General features: G+C 47.7%; 1 protein-coding gene across 3 annotated transcripts in view; it reads right to left on the minus strand.

Moving 5' to 3' along the window:
• The window catches only part of Cacna1d (calcium voltage-gated channel subunit alpha1 D), a 293,823-nt gene that overhangs the window by 30,214 nt on the left and 241,845 nt on the right, over positions 1–21,764 (minus strand). For 2 of the 3 annotated variants that reach the window (XM_032919473.1, XM_032919472.1), the window contains 10 exons: positions 21,334–21,492; positions 19,749–19,859; positions 14,917–15,000; positions 8,295–8,339; positions 7,756–7,884; positions 4,433–4,498; positions 4,001–4,092; positions 2,336–2,495; positions 1,652–1,779; positions 1,431–1,527 (listed from right to left, as the gene is read on the minus strand). In XM_032919473.1, the coding sequence (XP_032775364.1) occupies positions 1,431–1,527; positions 1,652–1,779; positions 2,336–2,495; positions 4,001–4,092; positions 4,433–4,498; positions 7,756–7,884; positions 8,295–8,339; positions 14,917–15,000; positions 19,749–19,859; positions 21,334–21,492 (1,071 nt within the window). The remainder of the gene's footprint in view (positions 1–1,430; positions 1,528–1,651; positions 1,780–2,335; positions 2,496–4,000; positions 4,093–4,432; positions 4,499–7,755; positions 7,885–8,294; positions 8,340–14,916; positions 15,001–19,748; positions 19,860–21,333; positions 21,493–21,764) is intronic. The other variant, XM_032919474.1, reaches the window with a different exon arrangement.

Consider the following 21,764-nt stretch of genomic DNA (forward strand, 5'->3'; position numbering starts at 1 on the left):
TCTGGAGAATGCTGACAGATACAACCTAACATCTGTGAGGAACCTGGGATAACAAAGTTCGAAGTTCAGCCGTGAAACATGAATGTTGACAGTCGGATGCTACTTAATGTTAAATAATTAAGTTTCATTGTCCATGTGTTCATGCTTCATTAGTTAGTTCTTTGTGTCCTCTAGGTACATCCTTCAGGACTTTATGATAATTAGATGATACAGCAGATCCATGGGCCAGGCACAGGGCCTGAGCCTGTCACCCAGTGGAACTCATTACTGTCCTCTCAGAAAGTTTCCAGAAACAGAACAGCATGTGCTAGCTCAGGGAGGTCTCCATGGCTTCTCTGAAGGCTTGGTCTTTTAGAGTAGATCAATACTTCCCACTTCTCACCCACTCCAGGTACCTCTCACACCAGCATCAAGGAGATTTGCAGAAGAACTTGGGGTAAGGGACACCCTCTTTGGGTTCTAGTCATCAAGGCAGGCTGACAGGCCTTGTGAGGACTGAAGTAGATCATAAGCACAAAGATTTATGTGCCTGACACATGATAAGTGTTAATTAAACAGTGTTAATTAAAAAACCTTCTAGCTGGGCATGGTGGTGTAGTCCTCCAATCCTAGCACTTGGAAGGCAGAGACCAGCTGATCTCTTGGACTGGGGATGCTGTATACGTAATTCCAGGTTAGACAGTGCTACACAATATGTCCCTAACTCAAAAATAAAACAAAACAAAAACCCAAAATTAACATTTTATTGGCTAAAGCTAGGGTTGAATGTCTACCATCGCCAAGCCAGGGGCTAGATTGGTTCTTTCTCATTTCCCTCTCCTTACCCGGCAGCAGGGAACCACCGTACTTCCTCAGGTCATCTCCATGCTGCCCGTTCCTCTCTCCCCGTCCCTGCTGCCCCCATCCTGACGGTCCCATGCAATTCCTTCCTCAAGTCTGCTTCATGTCAACACGATCAACTCTGAGATGGTGACGTGGAATTCCATCTTTTTCCACAGGAGTCGGTGTGGTCAGATTATTCAATCAGCTTAGGGACAGAGGCCTCTGCCAATTGCTCTCTTGTTCTAGTCAGATGCTTATCCAATGCCTTGCTCTTGGCCGGTCTCAGGCTCGTCCTCTTCCGGCTTCTGTCTGGACTCTCCTTTCCAAGAAGCCCGCCTGGCCTGCCTCTGACTGACTCCTATGTCTCCTCTGTTTTTTATTATGGATTTAGTGGTGGAGGGGATCAACCCTGGGACCTGGCACTTGCTGTACAACATTCACAGCCACTGGCCTAAATGTCATTTCCTCAGACGTCTGACCTGGTGACAGATTATCACATTCCCTCCATCCTATGATTACCTCTGACAGAACTCTAAGGGTAGCGTATGTATGCGTTGAACAACACAGCGACTAGGTTGTCCTTCAGTGTCGGATGGCGGGACACTCACCTTACACGCCACTCGGTGTGGACACAATTTTCCAAATCCCAGGGGAGGCTGGATACGTCGGAGCAAAGTGACCACATCAAGGTGTTTTATCCTTCCCCTGGAAGCAAAGCACGGCCTGAGGTCCTCAAATGAGCTTTCAGTCTACCACCGCCACCCCGCAGAAATCACCACCGGCATTCCCAAAGAACTCCCGAAAGCCGGATGGGCGCTCGTCAACCTACTTTGCCTCGGGGTCATATTCAGACCATATTCTTTTGAATTCGTCCAAGTGGTGAGGCCCCAGAATAGACCAGTCCCTCGTCAGATAGTCAAAATTGTCCATGATGACAGCCACGAAGAGGTTGATGATCTGGAAAAGTGAATCAGGAGGGTGGTGGGAGGGTCCCTTGCACTGTTAATCTGCCTCCTAACTGCAGGGCATGGAATAGTGGAGCCCACGTATCCAGGTTGCAGAGGCAAGCCATAATATTGTCTCACTGGAAAATAGTCAAGGAAAGGGCAGGAGTCTGACCAGATGGCTTGGCACACAATCAATAGGGGGTGGGTGGGTGCATTAGCTGGTACCCTGAAGCACACTGTAATCTTATAATTTAATTGCAGCGAGAGACAGCTCACACTTTGGAGGCACTTAAAGCCACTACAGTGGCTTTGATATTTTAGAAAGGAAAACAGCAGCCTTCAGTAACAAGGTTGGCTGGAAATTACCCCAGCCTATCAGTGAGCACCCAACCCATCCCAGATGGCAGGGACACGTGCCGGATTAAGCAAAACAAACATCCGCCTGGTAGGGCCCAGAGGATGCCAACTGCCTCAAAGAATTACAACAGGGCAGGGTGTTACTGGTCTGACCCTCAAATGCTACAGCAGGTCTGTAAATGGAGAAGGGGGTCACCAAGACTGCTTACCAGGAACGCGCAGAGCATGTAAAAGCTGATGAAGTAGACAATGGCAAAGTTGCTCCCACAAGTATATTCCTCTCCTGGGTTGTAATCTGAGTCCGGGTCACACAGCTTCCCAGGGAGGCAGGCGAGCATGATCTCCTGCCAGGCCTCCCCTGTTGCACACCTGTTTAAATGAAGAGAACAGGCTTTAATTAGGGGAAGGGGCAAGGAAATGATAGGTTAGACATTTGAGAGGAAAATTCTTAACTTGTGCAAATTGCATGTAACTGTAGCAATGCCATCTGGATTAGTGACAGCCTAGAAGCCCTACAGATACAATTTGGCTACTTAGAAGCCCTGGTATAATACAATTTATAGTACAATTTATAATACAATTTATAATACAATATCTGTTTCAATTCTGTATGGAATGGATATTCATTTTTCTTGTCTCTTCTTTAAACATTCCTGTTACAATGATTAGTCCTGATTCATTCTGTTTAAAGGAAAGAGTTGGAAACCACCTAAATTATAAATGAATTGTTACAGTTACTGGGGTCATTAGATATTGCTTCCTTGTTTCTAGAAAGTTCTGTCACGGTGAGGAAGATTGTTTGCAAAGTTAAATTAGCTGGGATTAAAACCAATCTTATAATAAAATGTGAGGCCACAATGCTCCAATATGTTAATCCTGTGATTCACCAGAAAAAAACAACAGTACCATTTGGGGCCAAATTTAAAGCAAGCCTTTATTAAAAATTAAATTTTAATATTAAATACTGACCAAGAGATTGACTTTGGTCAGGACCATTGGCCAGAATGCACCAGATGAAATGGCCTAGAGCCATAGTGTTGCAGGGGGTTTTAACGACTAACTTATAGGCCTCAATACTTTTCCATGAGTCTTTGTTATTTCCCAAGAACTACAATTCCCAGCATTCCAGGAAGTCACCTTATTCTTAGGCATATAGGGCTTACAGGTTAACTTTGGGAATTACAAATTCCCACGTTTCCACTGTGTTTCTGTTTCCCTGGATGTATTCTGGGGTACCCTTCATGAGTACTTACGCATACATATTTATCCTACAATTTTTCTCTGGTGGTCTAAGTGTCAGTGACAATCTGAATGACTTCCAGCAGTTTTAACAGTGCGGTCAGTTCCTCTCTAACTGAAATGCTAGTTCTGTTTAAGAATCCAAAATTGGGGCCAGTGAGATGGGTCAGTCGGTAAAAGGTATTTGCTGTGCAAGCCCAATACACCTGAGTTTGATCCCTAGAACCTCTATGAAAATGAAGGAAGATTGACTCCACACATTTGTCCTCTGATCTCAACATGCACACAGTGACATGTCCACCCTGAACATACACCACATTCACACGTACATATGAAACAATAATAATGTTTTTAAAGGCGTAAGACGGCTGATATTAGTGAACATATAACCCCAGCACTTTGAGAAGCTGAGGCAGGAAGACTGTCATGATTTGAGGCCAGCCTGGACTACAGAGTAAGTTCCAGGCCAGCCTGGGCTACAGAGTGAGATTCTGTTTCAAAACAAAATAAGTAACAAGTATTGAGCAAGAACAACAAAGCAAGTTCATCACGAGATAACAGGACCAAGAGCAAGCATGACCCCAAGTTCAGACTCTAGGAACCCCACACTACCCCAACCCTGAGGACCCAGTCACCTGAAGAGCAGCAGCACTGCCTGGGGAAACGTCTGGAAGTTGTTGTTCCTATTGATCTGGTTGTTATCTCTCATGGCAACCTTCCCAAACATCTAGAAGAGGAAGTCATTTAGAGGGCAAAATCAGATTTTTGTCATTACTACAGTTTGGATCTTGAATGGTCTCCCAAGGTTCGTGTGGTGAGAGACTTGACCGCCGAGGGCAGGCAGCACTGTTGAGAGGTAGAACGACAGGCAGGTCTCCTCACCTAGTTCATTCTCCTGAGACATGGTCGGTGTGTTGGTGGGGACAGGGGCTAGCCCAACATGCTCCTGCTGCATCTTTGGGCACCAGCTCTATAATGGGAGCCTAGTAGTGGTCGATCTCATCTTCTTGGTAGCCAAGGCATTTGGCCTAAGTAGGGACTGTGAGGGGACAGCAGCTGCCACTTACCTGCATGCCAATGACGGCGTAGATGAAGAAGAGCATGGCAATGAGGAGGGCGACATATGGGAGTGCCTGCAGGACACAGAGGACCAGGTTGGTGGGTGTCCCATACCTGTGCTTGTACCTGATCAACAACCCACGAGGCCCAGCCTAGCTCCAGTACTCCACTCCTGGGGACCCGTGCACCTGCATACCTAGAATTACAAAGTGTGGGCAGGCACTGTGCTGACCCTAAATATGTTCCCCTATAGGCATGTAGATTTCAGTGAGTTTTAAATGAACTCTATATCCTTCAGAAAACTCTGCTTGACCAAATCTTCCTAAAATACCAGATTCCCTGACAGTTTCCATCTGCCCTGTATCAGGGAGCGGTTGTAGAACAGCCAAGAAACTTCCTCACGCAAAATAACCTTCATTCTGGTTTTCCTTGCCGCGAGACTTTAAGGACTTTAATGACTGAGCCAGAGGGTCAAAAGCCATTTAAGAATGCAAAAACACTTTAAAATGCACCATCGGTGATACAGTTTATGAAAATATCCCTTACATTCAAAGAGCGGGCAAGTTCTGCCTTAGTAACCTTGAGGTCGCTTGGCCCTTAATCCTGCTGTGCACGCAGTCTGTTTGTTTAACTTGTCGTCTTTAAGATAACAATGTATCAACCGACCTTACTTGTCTTGGATAATCTATGTAATAAGCTTTTACAACTTAAGATAATGCACAACAATGATAAGTTATGGACTCGTCTATGCCCCTGACCTGAAAAGCAGTGTGTGTGTGTGTGTGTGTGTGTGTGTGTGTGTGTGTGTGTGTGTGTGTGTGTGTGTATGTGTGTGTGTGTGTGTGTGTGTATGTGTTATGGTAGTAAATGCTGAAAACAATCTTTTTACAACACATATCTGCTATGAATGTAGAAAGCAGCACCCAGATAAAACTTGATCGCAGTGAGGGCCTCCTGTAGTATTGAGTGCTGTGGGGTCTGATGTAAACGACTCCATCTCTTGTAAAACTCTTAAAATTTTCTGCAAAGCAATGCCTCATGCCTTTTGTAAGTGACACTTTCTACGCTGCTCAGTAAATACAGAGGAACGCTCCCTTTCTTAGGGGCAGTGAGCCATCAGTCAGCCTTAGGGATGACAAGACACGGGGACTGATCAGATGTGTACCACAGACAAAGTTACAAACAACAGACAGATTGAAGACTGGGAGAAACATGGAGACTTCAAACTCAGGGGTCACTCTTGGTTAAATCGACCCAAGGGAACTACTGAGCTGCTTTTCCTTAATAGAACTCGGGTGCATTTCGCTGTGACTGAGACTGTCTTCAATGCTGGACCATGTGCCCATCTGAAAACAGCTGCAAGCTCACAGGCTGGGCCCCGGAAGAAAGGAAGCTGGCAGAGTGCTCACAAGCACAGGGTCCTTTTAAAAGCACACAAGCACAGGGTCCTTTTAAAAGCACACAAGCAAGTATATGTGTCTGGCCAGATCACAAAACAAGTCCTCTTACCCTGTGTTCCCACGTGGCTTTTCAGCATCACCACAGACGACACACGCATCTATGTGTATGGTAGCACAGGGCTGCTAGGCTCTTGGGCTTAATTCCAAGCACAGCTGACTAGAGTGGGCCTTTCTCACCTGTCTAGGACAGGTTTGGAGCTCTGGGGCGTGCAGCCTAGCCCACTATGCTCACCAATGGAGTGCTTACTGGGGTCCCACAGGGCTATTCACCCCACAAAAGTTCCCCAAGGGAACTACTGAGCTCCTGAGAAACTTTGCACTTTCTTCCTAGACATCCAAATGTTTGAGGACTGTGTTAGACAACTGTCTCAGGGCAAACCACCTCTCTGTCACATGGCTTCTTTACCTACTGGTTTTTTGTTTTGTTTTTTTTTTTAAGTTTAATAATTTCACCAAGAACCAAGATTGCTTTACAAGAATGTATCCCGTTATCCTAGCAGCTCATCTCTGGAACTTGGAGTAACCACAAAGGACTGCAGGACTTGGCCACACCCTGGTTCTCTTGCCTAGGGCGCTTGGCCTGTCTCTCCTGAGCCACACCTTCTTCCTCAGTCTCTATCCTCCCCGGAGCTGGGGACCGAACCCAGAGCCTTGCGTTTGCTAGGCAAGTGCTCTACCACTGAGCTAAATCCCCAACCCAGTCTCTATCCTTCTTAACAGGACTGTGATTTCCTTCCTGTGAGCCTTTATCTTCTCCTTTCCCTCAATGCCATCGCTTTCCCTTTTCCCTACTTAAAAAACAAACAAACAAACAGAAAACACTGGAATTTTCTACTTGTTATCCCATAGGGGATTGGGGGGGGGAACTTGAATTTTTTTTCTTTATATATCTTCATTTGTTCACATAACATTTGAATCATGAATGAAACCAGCTGATGGAGAAGTGAAGGGCATGGCCATGAATTCCCTACATGATTGTGCCTTTGATTACGCGTCTGTATTTATTCTTCACCCTCAACGGATTCAGTCTAGACAAGCGGAATGTCTACAGCAGGCACCAGATGGCAAAGGAGAAGCTGGCTCTGCTCTCAAATGGACTAGAACCAACCTACGGAATCATAGGTGTCCAATAAGGCCTGGTAGATACCTAGATGAACTAAACTCTCAATTCTACCAAGCACCCAGTAGCCTGGTGTAAGTAGAGAATCCATCTAAGAGAGATAAGGCTATGTGCTGGTTTGAAGAACAATGGCCACATAGACTCATATGTTTGAATACTTGGCTCCCCACTTAGTGGAACTGTTTGGGAAGGGTTAGGGGGTGTGACCTTGTTGGAGAAGGTGTGTCCCTGGGGTTGGGCTTGGGGCCAGGCCCAGTCTATATGTCTATGTATCTGTATCTCTATATGTCTGTCTCTCTCGGCCTATAACTTGCAATGAAGATGGGAGCTTTAAGTTACTTTTCCAGCACCCATTCCTGCCATCCTACTTCCGTGCTTCCTGCCCTGCTGATCACGGACTCACTCTCTGAAAGTGTAAATAAGCCCCAATTAAATGCTTTATTTTGTAAGTTACTTAGGTCACGACACCATAACAGGCTGCCAAGCTTCGGGGAGTGTGTAGTGACCTTCCCTCCCTTGGACGCCACTGTTGCTGGACATTTTGGGCAATCTGAAGTTCCTGAGGTTTACATTTCTCCTGTACGGAAAATGTCGCCGATCTCTGACTCTCGGGGTCTTATCTCTGCCTTTTGCTTGGTCTCCCATAATCTCTGTGTTTACACAGAGAGAGCTGGGCTCTCCCGGGAGGAGGCCAATCTCCGCCTTACAGATGCTGTCAAGGACAGAGAGTGAAGGCCTAGGCTGCTCTTACCTGGAAGGACTTAATGAAGGTCCATAGCAGAGTCCGGATGCCTTCCCCTCTGCTGAGAAGTTTCACCAACCGCATCACTCGGAAAAGACGGAAAAAGGTGATGGAGATTCTATTGCTCTCTTCAGAGTTCTGAAGGGTTATCACGGAGAGGTCAGACCCAGTGGAAAGCAGAACATGCGACACTTTCAGAAAAACAGCAACGGACGCAAAGGTGACAGAGGTGAGAACTGAAGATGCGGTTTCTAGGGCCTTACCCCTCAAAAAGCATGATATGAAAGAAAAAAAGTCACATGCTAACAACACAGGGCTTAGGGGGGAAACGGCATCCACACGGCACATGCATGTCCACGTGTTCTACTGTGTTAGAGGAGAACGCTGGGCGGCTCGAGAGCACTGGACACGGATGATGAGTGCAAACCACTACAGACACTGTTCTGGAAGGACGATCATGGAGAATACAGGACACCAGTGGAAAACTCGACATGGTCAAATAAAGTCAAGGAGAAGGCCCAGCCCTTGGGACCAGTCCCTGATCTTACCCCAGGTGTGGCAGTTGGGAGAGGGATATTCTCACTGTCAGATGGCTTTAAGAAATCAAAGATTGAAATGTGTTAATGTCGGAGGAAGGAGGCAATGGCTCAGGAGACAGTCCCCCCTTTACCAGTGTGTAGTTAAGTGTCTTTGGTCAGCACAGCTCGCTCCCTCCCTCAGACAATACCGGTGCCTCACTCTGGAACTGGGCTGGAGTGGACAACATCCATGGACGGAAGCACGGACACACTAATTCTTCCCAGGGATGTGATGCCTTGGATGACTGATGCCTGCTCAAAGACTGGTACATGCCTTCGTGGTCTCTAAAGATGCAGGTTTAGGGAAACCTCCTTGCCCTGGCTCTGTCACAGGAGCTCACCTCCTACAGCAGGCCTCTTGGCCTGGAGTAATGGACCAACTCTAACTATGGGGTGAACAGTGGTCCCTACACATGCTCCTGGGGATCAATGCTGCTGAAGGACTGGAAGGCCTGCTTAGTGTAAGAGATGGGGGTAGACTTCCCTCCGGCAGCCTCAGCCAGGTCAAGCCCATGCTCCAGTCCTCAGGACTCTGGAAGAGCATCACGGGGCCAGGTTACCTGAGCCTAAGCAGCTCTGGCTCACCCAGGTCTGACTGTCAATGGATGGTTATTTCTCCCACCTCCAGGGTAGGTGTTTCTCCTCCTCCTCCTCTCTACTCAAGGCTCAGCACAGCACTTTGGGGAGTCGCTTAGGAAGATACAGAAATGCTAGAGGCAAGTTTTCCCTACCAGGAAGCATCTCGAAATGGCAATAGCAAGAATGGGCGAAAGAGCTTCTCATCTCTCCTGCCACCAAGTGTCATTTCCACTGAGGCAGTGGGTCTTCCTGACAAAGGGCCGTATCCTCACCTGGTGGTTCCCAACAAAGGATTTCTGTGGCACACAGTGTAACAATACAAGGGTGTGGATGGGGATGCTTCTAGAAGCTTCCTTCCCTGGGGACACGGGAGAAGGAAGGCTCGCTTCTTAAGCTGATTCCTGAGGCCAAACAGAAGAATGGCGTGAACTTCAATAAGAAAAAAAAAATGCCTCTGGATACATCAGAGCACACTTATAATTCGGCAGTGACTGAACCTAAGAGCAGATCCTGACCACGAGAAAGGGCTCCAGTCCTTGGATATCAGAACAGGAGTCTCTGCTTAGTATATATACTCAGAACATGTGTAGGCATGTCAGGACCCAGGCTCGTGAATTTTGTTAAATTCTTTTATTGCCTCACCCCAGAAGTAACACCTCCTTAAAGGGATGGGTTTTGTTTGTTGGTTATAATTAGACAGAGAGCAGGGTCTCATGCAGCTTGGGCTGGCCTCAAACTCTGACTCCCCTGTCTCTACCTCCCAAGTTCTGGGGTTACAGATGTGAGCCACTATTCTTAGCTCTGATCATGGGGGGTTTTGTTGTTGTTATTTGTTTTTTTTTTTTAACTTAAGGCTTTGATATACATAGGAATTCGTTTCCCAGGGTGCTTGTCCCCCACATCACTCTTCCTAAGGGCTGTGGAGAAGGAGGCAGCACTCTCGCTCAGACAGCTAGATTGCACATGCGGAGGACTGTGTGGTTGTGTGTGTGCACACCTCCATTCGGCTGTGCTCAGAGGACCAGAGGAGGCAGAGCAGAGCCCGTTACCCAAATACCTGTAGCCTATGTGGGACCTGCAAGAGCACTGAAGCCTGCTCTCTTCTGCTCGCCCCTCTGTGCCACTCCATGCACACGATCCCTCCCCATTTGTGATCCTCTTCCTTTGGGCTGATGAAAGTTGGCTAAACTGACTTTTGAAATGTGCCTATTTTTATCTATTATCTGAAGAATGACAATCATCAATCACTAAATTTAAACTTTTTTTTGAGACGAAGTCTCATGTAGCCCAGGCTGGCCTCAAATTCACTATGTAACCACCTCTACATGGGCTTACAGGAGTGGACAACACCTAGTCAAACTATCTTTTTTTTTTTTTTTTTTTTTTTTTTTTTTTTTAAGGAGAATGAGAGGAGATAGCATTTTTTTAGGAGACAAAGCAGTGGACCACACAACACAGGGAGGAAAACCAAAGCACTACAGGCCGCATGCATCCCCAGAGTGGCCTGAGACATCGCCCCGTCACACTTCCCAGTGCAGAAGGCCTGCTAGAGGGGAGAATGTATCTGGCAGCAGTGGGGGGACCATGCAAGTTGCCGAAGTATCTTTCAAACTTGAAGACCCCTAGGATGGCTTTGCTCCATCTGCAGAGGCCAGTTCTGATCCCGGGGTACACTCTAAAGCCACCCCACTGCCCGGATGCCGCCCGAAAGTTATTTCCTAAATTGTCCTGGGTCCTTTTACACTTCAGGAGTTTTGAAAGCCACCAAGTTACTCCGATGTGCTCTCAGAGTGGAGAATTCCTGTCTAGACCGCAGCAACGTTAGGTCAAGTACGCCACAGATAGCTCACCGCTGCAGGGTGGTCGCAGTGAGTGGAGTCGCTACAGGAGGCCACTTGGGCTGCTAGAGCTGTTGCAAGGGCTTCTAGAGTTGATGAAGAAATGGAAATGGACTCCGAGGGATTAAACTCTAACGTCTGCCCCCTTTCCAAGGGCCTGAGGGGCGCTGGGGAAGGACAGGCAGAGGATGGGCAAGGTGTGCAAGTTAACTGACCCTATGCTCGGCTTCTGAAGCCACCCACAGGTGACCCTAGAGGACATGGGGCAGGGCAAAGACTGGCTCCCTCCGTGACGTTCAGTAGAATCCCGTCGCCATCTAAAGGTTTGGAACGGACAGCTTCAGTAGGTTTTGCTATCGCAAGCTATCGTTCCTCAGCTCAGTTCTTGGCTACCAGATGGACTTGAGAGCTCATTCTGACAACAGAGTGATGCAGTGTTGACCCAGTCTAAGCTGGGCATGTGACAGGGCAGCATCAACTCCTAGGATCTGGGGGCGAGCTCCTGCTCATCTTTTTTTTTTTTTTTTTTTTTACATGTTCTTTGATAACACAAAGCAGCCATGGTTTCTAAGCAAGACCGCCCTTCACCCGCTTAGGCAACAATGGGATGGAAAAAAGACTAAACGTGGGCAACAGCCATCCATCCCTGGGTCAGAACCTCTGTTGCTTGATCATTTCAGAACCCAAGGAACAAACCAGGCATCAAAGAGAAAGCAAAGTCAGCCTATGGGGTGTCATCCAACATTCAGCAGCTTGGTGGTATGACAAACCACGGTGAAGGGGACAGGCCCAGGAGAGCTGTCACACCAGGAACAGACAGGGTGGGGAGCATGGGAAGACATCGGGATGGAAAGACCCAGGTGAGCATGCAAACAGGACAATGCAAAGGGCCACCCCTTAATCTTTTTTCCATGGCAAAGAATGCTAACAAGTCGAGCTCCCGTATGACAGACCAGCCCACTCGTTCTTGAAGCTTGTGTGGCGAGTCACAGAGTCAGTATGACTGACCAAAGAAGCCTGAGCTCAGGCCCCAGCCAGGCACGAGGACATATGGGAGAAGAAACAGTATAGGCGACCATGGCTGATCCTTAGCAAGTCCTGTGAAACTCAGTGAAACACCAAAGGTGGGAAGGCAGAAACAAGGTATACAGTCTCTAGAAGCGCTTTCGCTTAACGACTTCACCGTATATATTGATTATATATACTTGCCGCTACAATTTTCTAAAAATAAAACCAACATGAAAAATCAATTAGGCAACAGAAAAGGAAGGTCGACAGTCTAGGGGGAAGAGCGTGGCAGGTTTAAACATCACAAAACATGATGATGATGATGATGATGATGATGATGATGATGATGATGATGACGACGACGACGACGACAACGACGGCAACTCAAACCAGACAATGATGGACCAAGGATATTCATGCTAAGTTGACTCTGGACATCAGGGGACAAGGCCACTGGGGCTATGACATGCATCTCTCTCGTGGGGAACTGTGTATGTGTGGAGGGAGGATGTGGGGATAAATAGTTCCATTCTTACATATTTATAATATCAGAGATGAAGGATGTTCTGTCTGTCTGTCTGTCTGTCTGTCTGTCTCTTAACCTTTGGTTATTCCCAGAACCTAGCTCCAGACCTTTGAGTGGTAGATTCTTGGTAACACTAATGTTGAAGATGGGATAAATAAGCTATGGGAAGTCATGGGAGCATAACTTTTGCATCAAGGGACAGTGGACCAACACTGAGATCTTCGTAGGTAACACAGGCTAGGGAGCGTCCAAGCCAAGGCTAAGTGTTTGCTCCCAGAGTACAGCTAGTCAGGGAAAGGTTATTGACTGACAGCAGGTTTGGGAACTGGGAGGATTCCCCAGGGTAAGTCTTCAATGAGAACTGGATATCATGAATAAAGCCGTGCACAGACACCTGATGTGAACTGCTAACTGGACACTCACGCATAAGCCTTCCCACCCCACAGAGAAGCACGGCCACCCTGAGACACTGACAGGCAAGGCCAGGCCCGAGTTGAGGAGCAGGGTCAGATTCCAGCCCATGAAGCAGGTGTTACCTCTCAGTGTTCCAAGTCACATTAGCTAGCCAGCAGGTGGGCTGCATGGGGAAGCTGGGTCTAGCTGGTCAACAAGCCTTGGCTACATCCTGGTACCCAGAAAATAATGACCTCTGCCTCACAGCACCTAAAAGTCTATTGGGACATCAGTTTGTGGTATTCTTAACGTCTGTCGTAGGTCGTTTCTGATCCGTGGGAAGTTTCTTGGCACACGGTATAGATATTTTACATGCTTCAAGACAATGAAAGCGGTCAGTTGTCTTGCCATATGGAAGTCAAGGCAGGGCGGTGCTGTTCTCATAGTAACACCAGATTATTTTACAACCAATGCTATTCACTTGCCATGAGTGACAATTTTACAGATGCCTATAGAAAAATGTCTGGTAAAGTTGAATTTACGCAGCCTGGGTTTAAGGAGGTGGGGGCACGTGTGTATCCAGGCCTAATGAAATGTCACCTTACTATCTTGGCATCACATGGATTTTGATGTGTCAGGGTTTACATCATACTTGGGTGGCCATGGTAACACCTCGCAGTCCGTTTTGCATAGTACACAGGAAAACTGCATAAAAAATAGTGTGTCTTTGTATGCCTTTGTTTTAGTACGTATTGTCATGAATGTTTACATCATTTTATTCCCAGCAGATATTGTCACTCTGCTGGACATAGGTCAAGGCTAAAATGGGGCCGGAACGGCCAGGCTAGTGGCTGTCCAACCACCCATACTGACCAAGTCAGCCTTGGCTCATCAGAGGGGCATCAAGGAATACCAATGTTCCCATTCCATACAGGCAGTCTGGGCACCAGGATGGATCTAACAATTCTCGGCCCTGCATATGTCAGCCAGGCAGAGCAGAGCACTGGAGTGGCAGGAGCAGCACTGGACTGGCAACACAGAACAGAAGCCAATACCACACGACGCCACTTCCCCCGGCTCCTTGAGGAGTACACACACTGACATACACTAAAGCCTGCGGACGAACACGGCACAGGCCAATAGACAGGGCCCTTTCCTGCCTGCTTTGGGCCTCCACTTGAGCAAACTGACAGTCCCTTTATCAGATTCTGATGTTTGAGATGTCAGGCTGCTTGTGGTGGGGCTTGCCTCACCTATGACGGATGTGCCCCCTCGTTAGGAATAAACTTCACGTGACAAGGAGTGTACTGATTCTCCTGAAACACACCAGCGTCACTCTTTAGGGATCGAGGGCCGGTGTCACCAGGTAGGTTCAGAGCCGACTCAAAGCTAGGACAATGACGGTAACTATCTCAAAGCCAGGCATGGCTATAGGGGTCTCCTGTACCGTCACAGAACTCTGTGGGTACAAGGCCACACTATTAAAAGATGGAGTATGATGTCTTAAAAATAACTGTTTGAGTTCCAAAGTGACAACTTTACACTCTGTCTTCATTCCTTAGGGGGAAGGGATGAAGAGACCACTAACTGACTTTCATCTCCCAAAATGAACTCGTGTCTATAACTCTATGTGCGTGGGGATTCATGGCTGGGCCTTCTAGTCTCTTCTACGTCAGACTTAACGAACGCGACCGCGTTGAGGGACACAAAGCTTGTTACTTACATTCACTTCAGTTATAGCAATATCAACGACGCTACCGACAACAATTAAGGCATCAAAAGTGTTCCATGCATCAGTGAAATAGTGCTGTTAGGCATTCAGAAGCCACAGAAGACAGGAAGTGCAACAGGAGAAAGAAGAAAAGGACAGCGTTAACGATATGCCACTGGACTGCTTGAAAGATCGCTCCGAGACAAACATGTCATAGATAGCGTCACTTTGGATGGATTTTTGACAGAGCGAATGGAGACAACCAGAGACACCCTATCTTACCTTGCCTACTAGTGCCTGGGGTCAATGGTGCCAGAGTCAGCCCTGCAAAGGTGATTTGTGTCTGCAGAGGCCTTGGGCTAAGGCTCTACTCTAGAAGGCTTTTTTTTCTCCCCCACAGCCTCTGTGAGGAAATGTCTAGTTTCCGATCATGTGTGACTGGGATCTGTGACTTGTCCAGGTGATGCCACATCAGGGCAGGGAGCAGAATGTGCAGACAGGAGAGAGGGGACGCAGGCCACACAGGTGTATACTTACGTCAGCTTCGCTGAGGGCCACGTCTATAATGCTGCCGATTACGATGAGGGAGTCAAACGTGTTCCAGGCGTCACTAAAATACCCCTGGACAGAGCAGGCAGGGCCAGATGTTTATGAGCACTTATGAAGGGCACATCACATGGATCATATGAGGGGACACATCCGAGTCCCCACGGAACCCATGGCAACCGGGGGAGGGGCTGGGAAAGCCAAAGGGGAGACAACAATACTGTCCACTGATAGAAAGGGGCACAGAGGGGTGGTTGTGCTCCCATGTGTGTGAGAATGGGCATACACACACACACACACACACACACACACACACACACACACGTATATTAACTGTACCTTCGTCACATCTTCCTTCATCCAGAAAGTCTACCACACCAAAGCTTCCCAAGGATGAGGACAAGATAACTTACTCTTTATAACCACCTCTACCAACCCTGTCAGCCACCCAGGTCATGCCCTTCTCCACGAATTCGTATCCTAGCTTTTCCTGGTTCCCAGTTTCCAGGTCCTGGTGTCTTATATCGGTTCTGACGTACGTGTGACTTGCAAATTTAGATGTGCGTTCTGTGTGGTTTACGTTGCTAGGATCTTCACACTACATGCTTAACTGTTGACTCCCGACAGCCCTGGGAAGACACACTGAAGGTGGTGGTTACACTCTGTACAGAGTCAGAGGCTTCCAGTTGCCAGGGCTGTCCTGTCAGGTCTGTCTCTAAGCCAATGATATCTTGACTAGGCAGCACACGTTTTTAAGAACAAAATCTAGGTGTGAACTCGAAAACGAGGGGCTCGGCATGGGTACAGTGAGCCCACTCACAGCCGAGGCCCAGGAACTCATGACTAGCTGCAGGGCTAGAGGAAGCCTCTGAGGGCCTCAGCCTTTTATTTCACTAGGAAAAGGATGGACGTGCTGATTCCTAACCCCAGAGTGGGGTTCTTTCTGTTTACCACTAACAGCACTCTCGTCTTACTACCAACGGCATTCCCATTCTTGTGCAGGACTCGCTCACTCTGACTGATGCTTACTGCTTCCCTTTGTCACTACTGATGACGACGAGACTCCCAGCCTCACCCTCAGTGACTTCTGACCTATTCTCCATCTCTCCTCTCCAACCATGGTGTCTCTTACACTTGCCCCTCACTGGCTAGCACTCAAACAGTTCTCTCAGAAGTCCAAGGGGTCCCACAGACAGAATTGTCCTGCATCAAATCCTACAGCTCATACCTCCTTCGCTTGCTTCTCAGGATTACAGGGTTCACAGCTGGCCAAACAGAGGGAAAGAGGCACCCCCCCCGAGGTATGGATCTGTGATGTTAAAACATGTGGTCAGAGGCAGGATAAAGAGCTGGCCCAGGATGCAAGGGAGCTTTCTGCTTCCTTCCCAAGGTAGTCTTCTGACACACAAGGCAGCTGGGTCACGTGGTACCTCCAGCGTCACAGAAAACTCTTAAATTATTTACACTGTTGCAAATGAGTACCAAGAAGTTCTGTAACTGGGCAGCATCGCTACAGACTATGCCGATGGACAGGTCCTTCTCTGTTTTGTCATGTTTTTTTTTTTTTTTGTTTTGTTTTGTTCTGTTATTTTTTTTCCTCACGGACTCTCCTGCAGAGTGGGAAGTGTTCCTCAAGCCAATGCTAAGACTACAGAAAACTCACAGAGCTCCAAAGACTAAGCCTCCTTCCCTCACGTCTTGCCTGGCCGCATATAACATGTTCTGCTTTTCTCATCTTGTCTGACAGATCTGCAAGAAGAGTTCTCCCCCACCCTGCCCCGCCCCCCATGCACCTTGCACAGCACCCCCTCTTGCAGCTCCGTTTTGTCTCCATGTGATCAGAGTTCCCACTATGGGCCAGTCCTGTCTGTGTTTGACCTGTTCTTCATGGAGCCTTTCCTGGAGCACCGTGGGAGATAAAATCCCTTCAAATCAGCGAGATAAGCGTCTAACACTCTCTGAGAACTTTTTTTTTTTTTGGAAATCTGATAAGACTATGAAAATCTTTCGCAGTTTCGAATGGTGTCCAAATCCTTATAGTTCACAGACTAAAGGTTGATCCTCCCTCATCTACACCACAGGAGGTTTCGCGGTACAAGTGGCTGGTGTCAAAGGCTTTGGCCAGGTGGCTCAGAAATGCCAGCCACTCCTTCTTCCCACACGCCGCCTCTGTGTTTAGCAGCCTCCTGTCTCACGAAATCACTGCCTTGGCAGCATGACTCAGCTCCCCAACCCTTTCTGCATCAGAGACACCATGGTTTGTCACACAGGGTCCATGCCCACCCACCCCACTCCTCTATAACTGAACTCTGAAGGCAGGGCCTCGTAAGTGGAGCCAGCAATCAAATCTTTTTTCTCTTCCATCCTTTCTTCCTTCCTGTCTGTCTGTCTGTCTTCCTTCCTTTCTTTAGCTCTACCTGCTTGAAAAGAGTGAGTCAGCCTCATGCAATGGCTTTTATTTTTCAGAAATATTCCTGAATCTGACGCGTATTGTGCTGGCTAGTTTTTAGTTAGTTAGTTAGTTGTTTGTTTGGTTTTTCTCAAGACAGGATTTCCCTGTGTAGTTCTGGCTGTCCTGGAACTCAGTCTGCAGACCACCAGTTAGTTTTAATTATCAATCAGACATAACCCAGACTCACTGGTGAAGAGGATCTCAGGGAGAAATTCTCTGGATTGGGCTGTCCTGTTGCCCGGCAACTGTGTGAGCAATTTTCTTAGCTGGGTCAACTGAAGTGGGAAAACTTAGCCTGGACATGGCTGGCACTGAGCCCTGGACTGTGTAAGTGTAGAGAGGTGGCCTGTAGACCTGACCAACTAGGGCAGAAGGGACCCTTACCCGCTGCTTTGTGAGACCACCTCACTGGCTTGGCTGGCGAGTACTGGTGAGAAGAGTGTGTTAAAGCTAGGGGACTTCAGGGAGAGTGTTGTCTGGACGACTCCATTCTCTCCTCATTGTCAGGCACAAAGCAATTTCAGCCACCACAGAAATGCCGCTCGTCAAGAGCGAGGGTTCTGCTGTCATTTTAAAGGTTCTTCGGATCATTATCTGAGGTCATATGAGGCCATGAAAATATCTCGCTAAGCAAAACTACAAAGTGGTACACTTGCAGAAATCAGTACTTGCTGGTCTATTAGTACGGGTTGCATATTAGTTTCTGCGGTATAACAGTATTACTCATCCGCTTACATGACCCTGAGTGCTCCTCCGAGGCTTAGAAACTCACTGGGCCGAGAGGTGTGCTACAAGCCATTGTTGATACACTGGCCTTAAAGGCTATGTGCACACATGCACGCTCTCATATATTCACACACACATATATGCACACAAATAAACACACACTCTTACATGCTCGCAATCTGTGGGGTGTGTGTGTTCTCCTCAGCCTGGGCAAGCTCTCGAAACCCGCAGAGCTTAATTACGGGGCACAGGGTTGATGGGAAATGTTCCGTGGGAATGTCTCACGCACATTTCTCAAGAACCTTCCACATTCTCGCTCTGCAACCTCTTCCATCAGTTCAGACAAATATTGTCCAAAGAAGTGTAGGAGAAAGAGAAGTAAACCCAAGTCTCAAGGAGGTTCTGATGGATTTGGAAAAGGAGGGAATGTTGATGTATGGACAAGTCACAGTATGTAACATCTAGCCATGCATAAGGTGCCAAATTTGACCCACTGGAATCACCACAATTAATCACTTACAAAATGTCCTTTCTTTTGGTCCACAAAGATCCGATTATAAGATTGCCTAAGAATTACTTCAAATGAAAGAAAGGAACATGCCGGAGTTCAAATTCTTTATAACGGCAGCACACATGAAGCCGCCATTTTTGAAGCTGTATTTGTGGCTGCCTCCACACAGAGTGGAAACACCTAGGGCCAGGCTCCGTCATTCTCTCTTCTGAGAGTCTATGCTAGGAAGGAGAACCCAGAAGTCAGCTCGGCTTGGCTCCTCAGTCCATAGCTTTAGAATGAGGAGCAGCATTGCATGAAGATGATGACGGTGTGACTGTGGCAGCAGCGGTCTCCAGTATGGCGCTACATAGCAGGCACCCTTTCCACACTGCATGTAATGAAGCCTCACTCCCTACACCTGGTCCGTGGACGCCCTCACAGAACAGAGGAGGAAACTAAGGTGCAGGGCGGTGAAGTAACTCACTTAAGCTAGCAGGATCTTATTCAGATGTCTCATAATCGTGTTCTTAGACGCCAGGCCATGTGGCTTGTAACACCACAGCCTTCGGGCTTTGTGGGCCAGGACTGACTCCCTCCCAAAGAAGACGAAATGCGATCTCTCCTTCAGCACAGTGTAGCAGAGATCATGCCTCGCTTTCTCACAAACAAGGGAAACCTTTGCTAACTCTAACAAGTAAAAAATGGCGGATGAGTGAGAGGTGCTGTTCTACAGACAGCGACAGATAGAAGCCGTCTTCCTGCTAGAGATCTCAGAGTGAAATCAGGGTCAATTTTTTCTGATGATTATCAGGCACCCCCGCCCCTGTGCTCAGATAATGAGCGACACTTTCCTGAGACAGCGTGACATACCACTCTAGACACAGAAAACCAGGTTTTACAGTGATCATCAGCCTACAAATTCCTAATTCTCGTCTCTTTTTCTCAGAACTGTTTTCATAGGGTTTTGGTTTTACACATTTATTTTCCCACATGTATACAGATGTTCTAATCAGATCTTGACGTTCTCAGGTGGTAACCTACTTAGCTAGCAGAGCGGTTTAGCATGATTCCCTAGCACGAGGCTAGGAGGAAGCAGGCCCTTCTCTGGGGTGATTCAGTAGCAGTCTTTGTAAAGCAGATCTGGCCACTTACCTTGGGCTTAAATGCGATGACTTTCAAAACCATCTCAACGGTGAAGACCCCCGTGAAGACCATGTTCAGAATGTCCATGGCGTCATTGAACATCTTGGATTGCTCATAGTGCTGTGGACGAAGGCAGGGGTACTGACGTCAAAACCTCACAATCTCACATCTGTGCAATGGGAGATCCCCTGACATCTGCACCTTGGGGTCATTGCCCACACTCCAGTATAGCATCTTCTCCCAACATTTAAAGCCAGGACACTGCAAAGGCTATACGTGAACTTCTGCTAGACATGGGGAGGAGGTAGGGGGCGGGGTGGGTCATGACACACTGAGGACAGTCGGATGATGGAGGAGATAATGGCCATTCCTTCAGTTCAGGATAAGGGGAGGCCACCCTTTCTCTGTTGGGATTGACATTTGGGTCCTTGACTAACACACTGCAGATACACCTAAATGTCTATGGATAAAGGTGGAATCCAATTAGTGATAAATCTTACACTACTTAGGTTTATGTCTTGTTAAAGGGGGTATTACCTGGGCTTTATACTTTCCTGTAGATTGGCATGCAGACCTTTTCATTCTTAAGTTTAAAATGGTGTCTGAAAATGTTGCTCGACTGTAGGCCTGGCTTCTACAGAAACTGAGGGTCTGATTTACTGAAATTCTTCAAGCCTGGGCAGAACCTGATTGAAGACCTTGGTCCTGGCTTCCTGACCTAGCGTCCTATCTATCAGACGATAACTTTTTAAAGGTTCACCTACAATACCACTCTGCAATCTGACTTTGGTCGGGATCAGCAAGAAGTTACTGTAATTCAGGCCAACATTTCAAAAACCTGAAAACCTTGTTCACAAGGAGCCCCTGAAGACAAGAATATAATTTCAGTTTTCCTTTCCATTTAGTGTCACTGTGGCAGGTGCAGACCAAAGTGTCAGGCTTTAGGGCTGGAGAGACGGCTCAAAGGATAAGAGTCCTTGTTCTTACGGAGGACCTGAGTTCAGTTCCTGGCACCCACATGATGGCTCACAATTACCCATAACTCCAGTTCCGGAAGACTCAAAGCTCTCTCCTGACGTCTGTGGGCAACGGGCTCACACATGGTGCACATACACACATAGGAGCAAACACTCATACACATAAAATTAAATAAAAATACCTAAAAATAATTTTAAAGTGTCAGACTCAAAGACTTGAGCGGAATCCTTTGCTCTGAGGTAGGTGTGGCAGATTTCCCATATTACCATAAAGAAAGTGTGGCCTGGGGTAAGGTCCTCAAGGCCACTAGCTGGTGAAGATGGAGGTCTGTGTGGCATCAGGACTTCGGAACTCAGCTGCTCTTGGGTCCCCTGCTCCATACTGAACACCACACAGGGGATCCATGGGAGAGATACCCATGGCCTTCTGCCCAGGCAGATCCAAACAGAAATACGACCTTATGTGTCTGCCATGACAACAGAACTCTGACCACACTAGTTTAGGCTTATCAGAAAGTCCCTTCTCTTGGGAGGTGGGGCATGCTGCCATCGGGATCTGGGGTTGAGGGACGTGTGGCCCACCTAGACTTGGTCCCCACAACGGTCTCCATTTTTACCTGCATGGCCAGGCAGAGCGTGTTGAGCATGATGAGGACAAACATCATATATTCGAAAGGCGAGGAGTTCACCACGTACCAGAACTTGTACTGGTAAGGGTTTTTGGGGATGTATCTCCTTAAGGGGCGGGCCTTCAAGGCATATTCCACACACTGACGCTGCAGAGGTAGAAAATGGCAGTCAGAGGGGTTCTGAGAGCTTCCAGGGAAGGAGCACAGAGTGGTCACCTTCCTAGAAGAGTTCACTCTGGCCTTCCAGGAAGGGACCACAAACGGCAGTGAAAAAGCCCATGGGGTCTCTGGTAGGATCTAGCATTTGACTCATGGTGACTTCAGAAGTAACTGGAGCAGCCATTGTACTGGCTGGGACCTGTAGACACAAGCATGCAAATTTTGCTGAGACTCTGCACTATCTCCTGGGCAGGGGTGTG

Source organism: Rattus rattus, chromosome 13 (genome assembly GCF_011064425.1).
Source record: "Rattus rattus isolate New Zealand chromosome 13, Rrattus_CSIRO_v1, whole genome shotgun sequence".
NCBI lineage: Eukaryota > Metazoa > Chordata > Mammalia > Rodentia > Muridae > Rattus > Rattus rattus.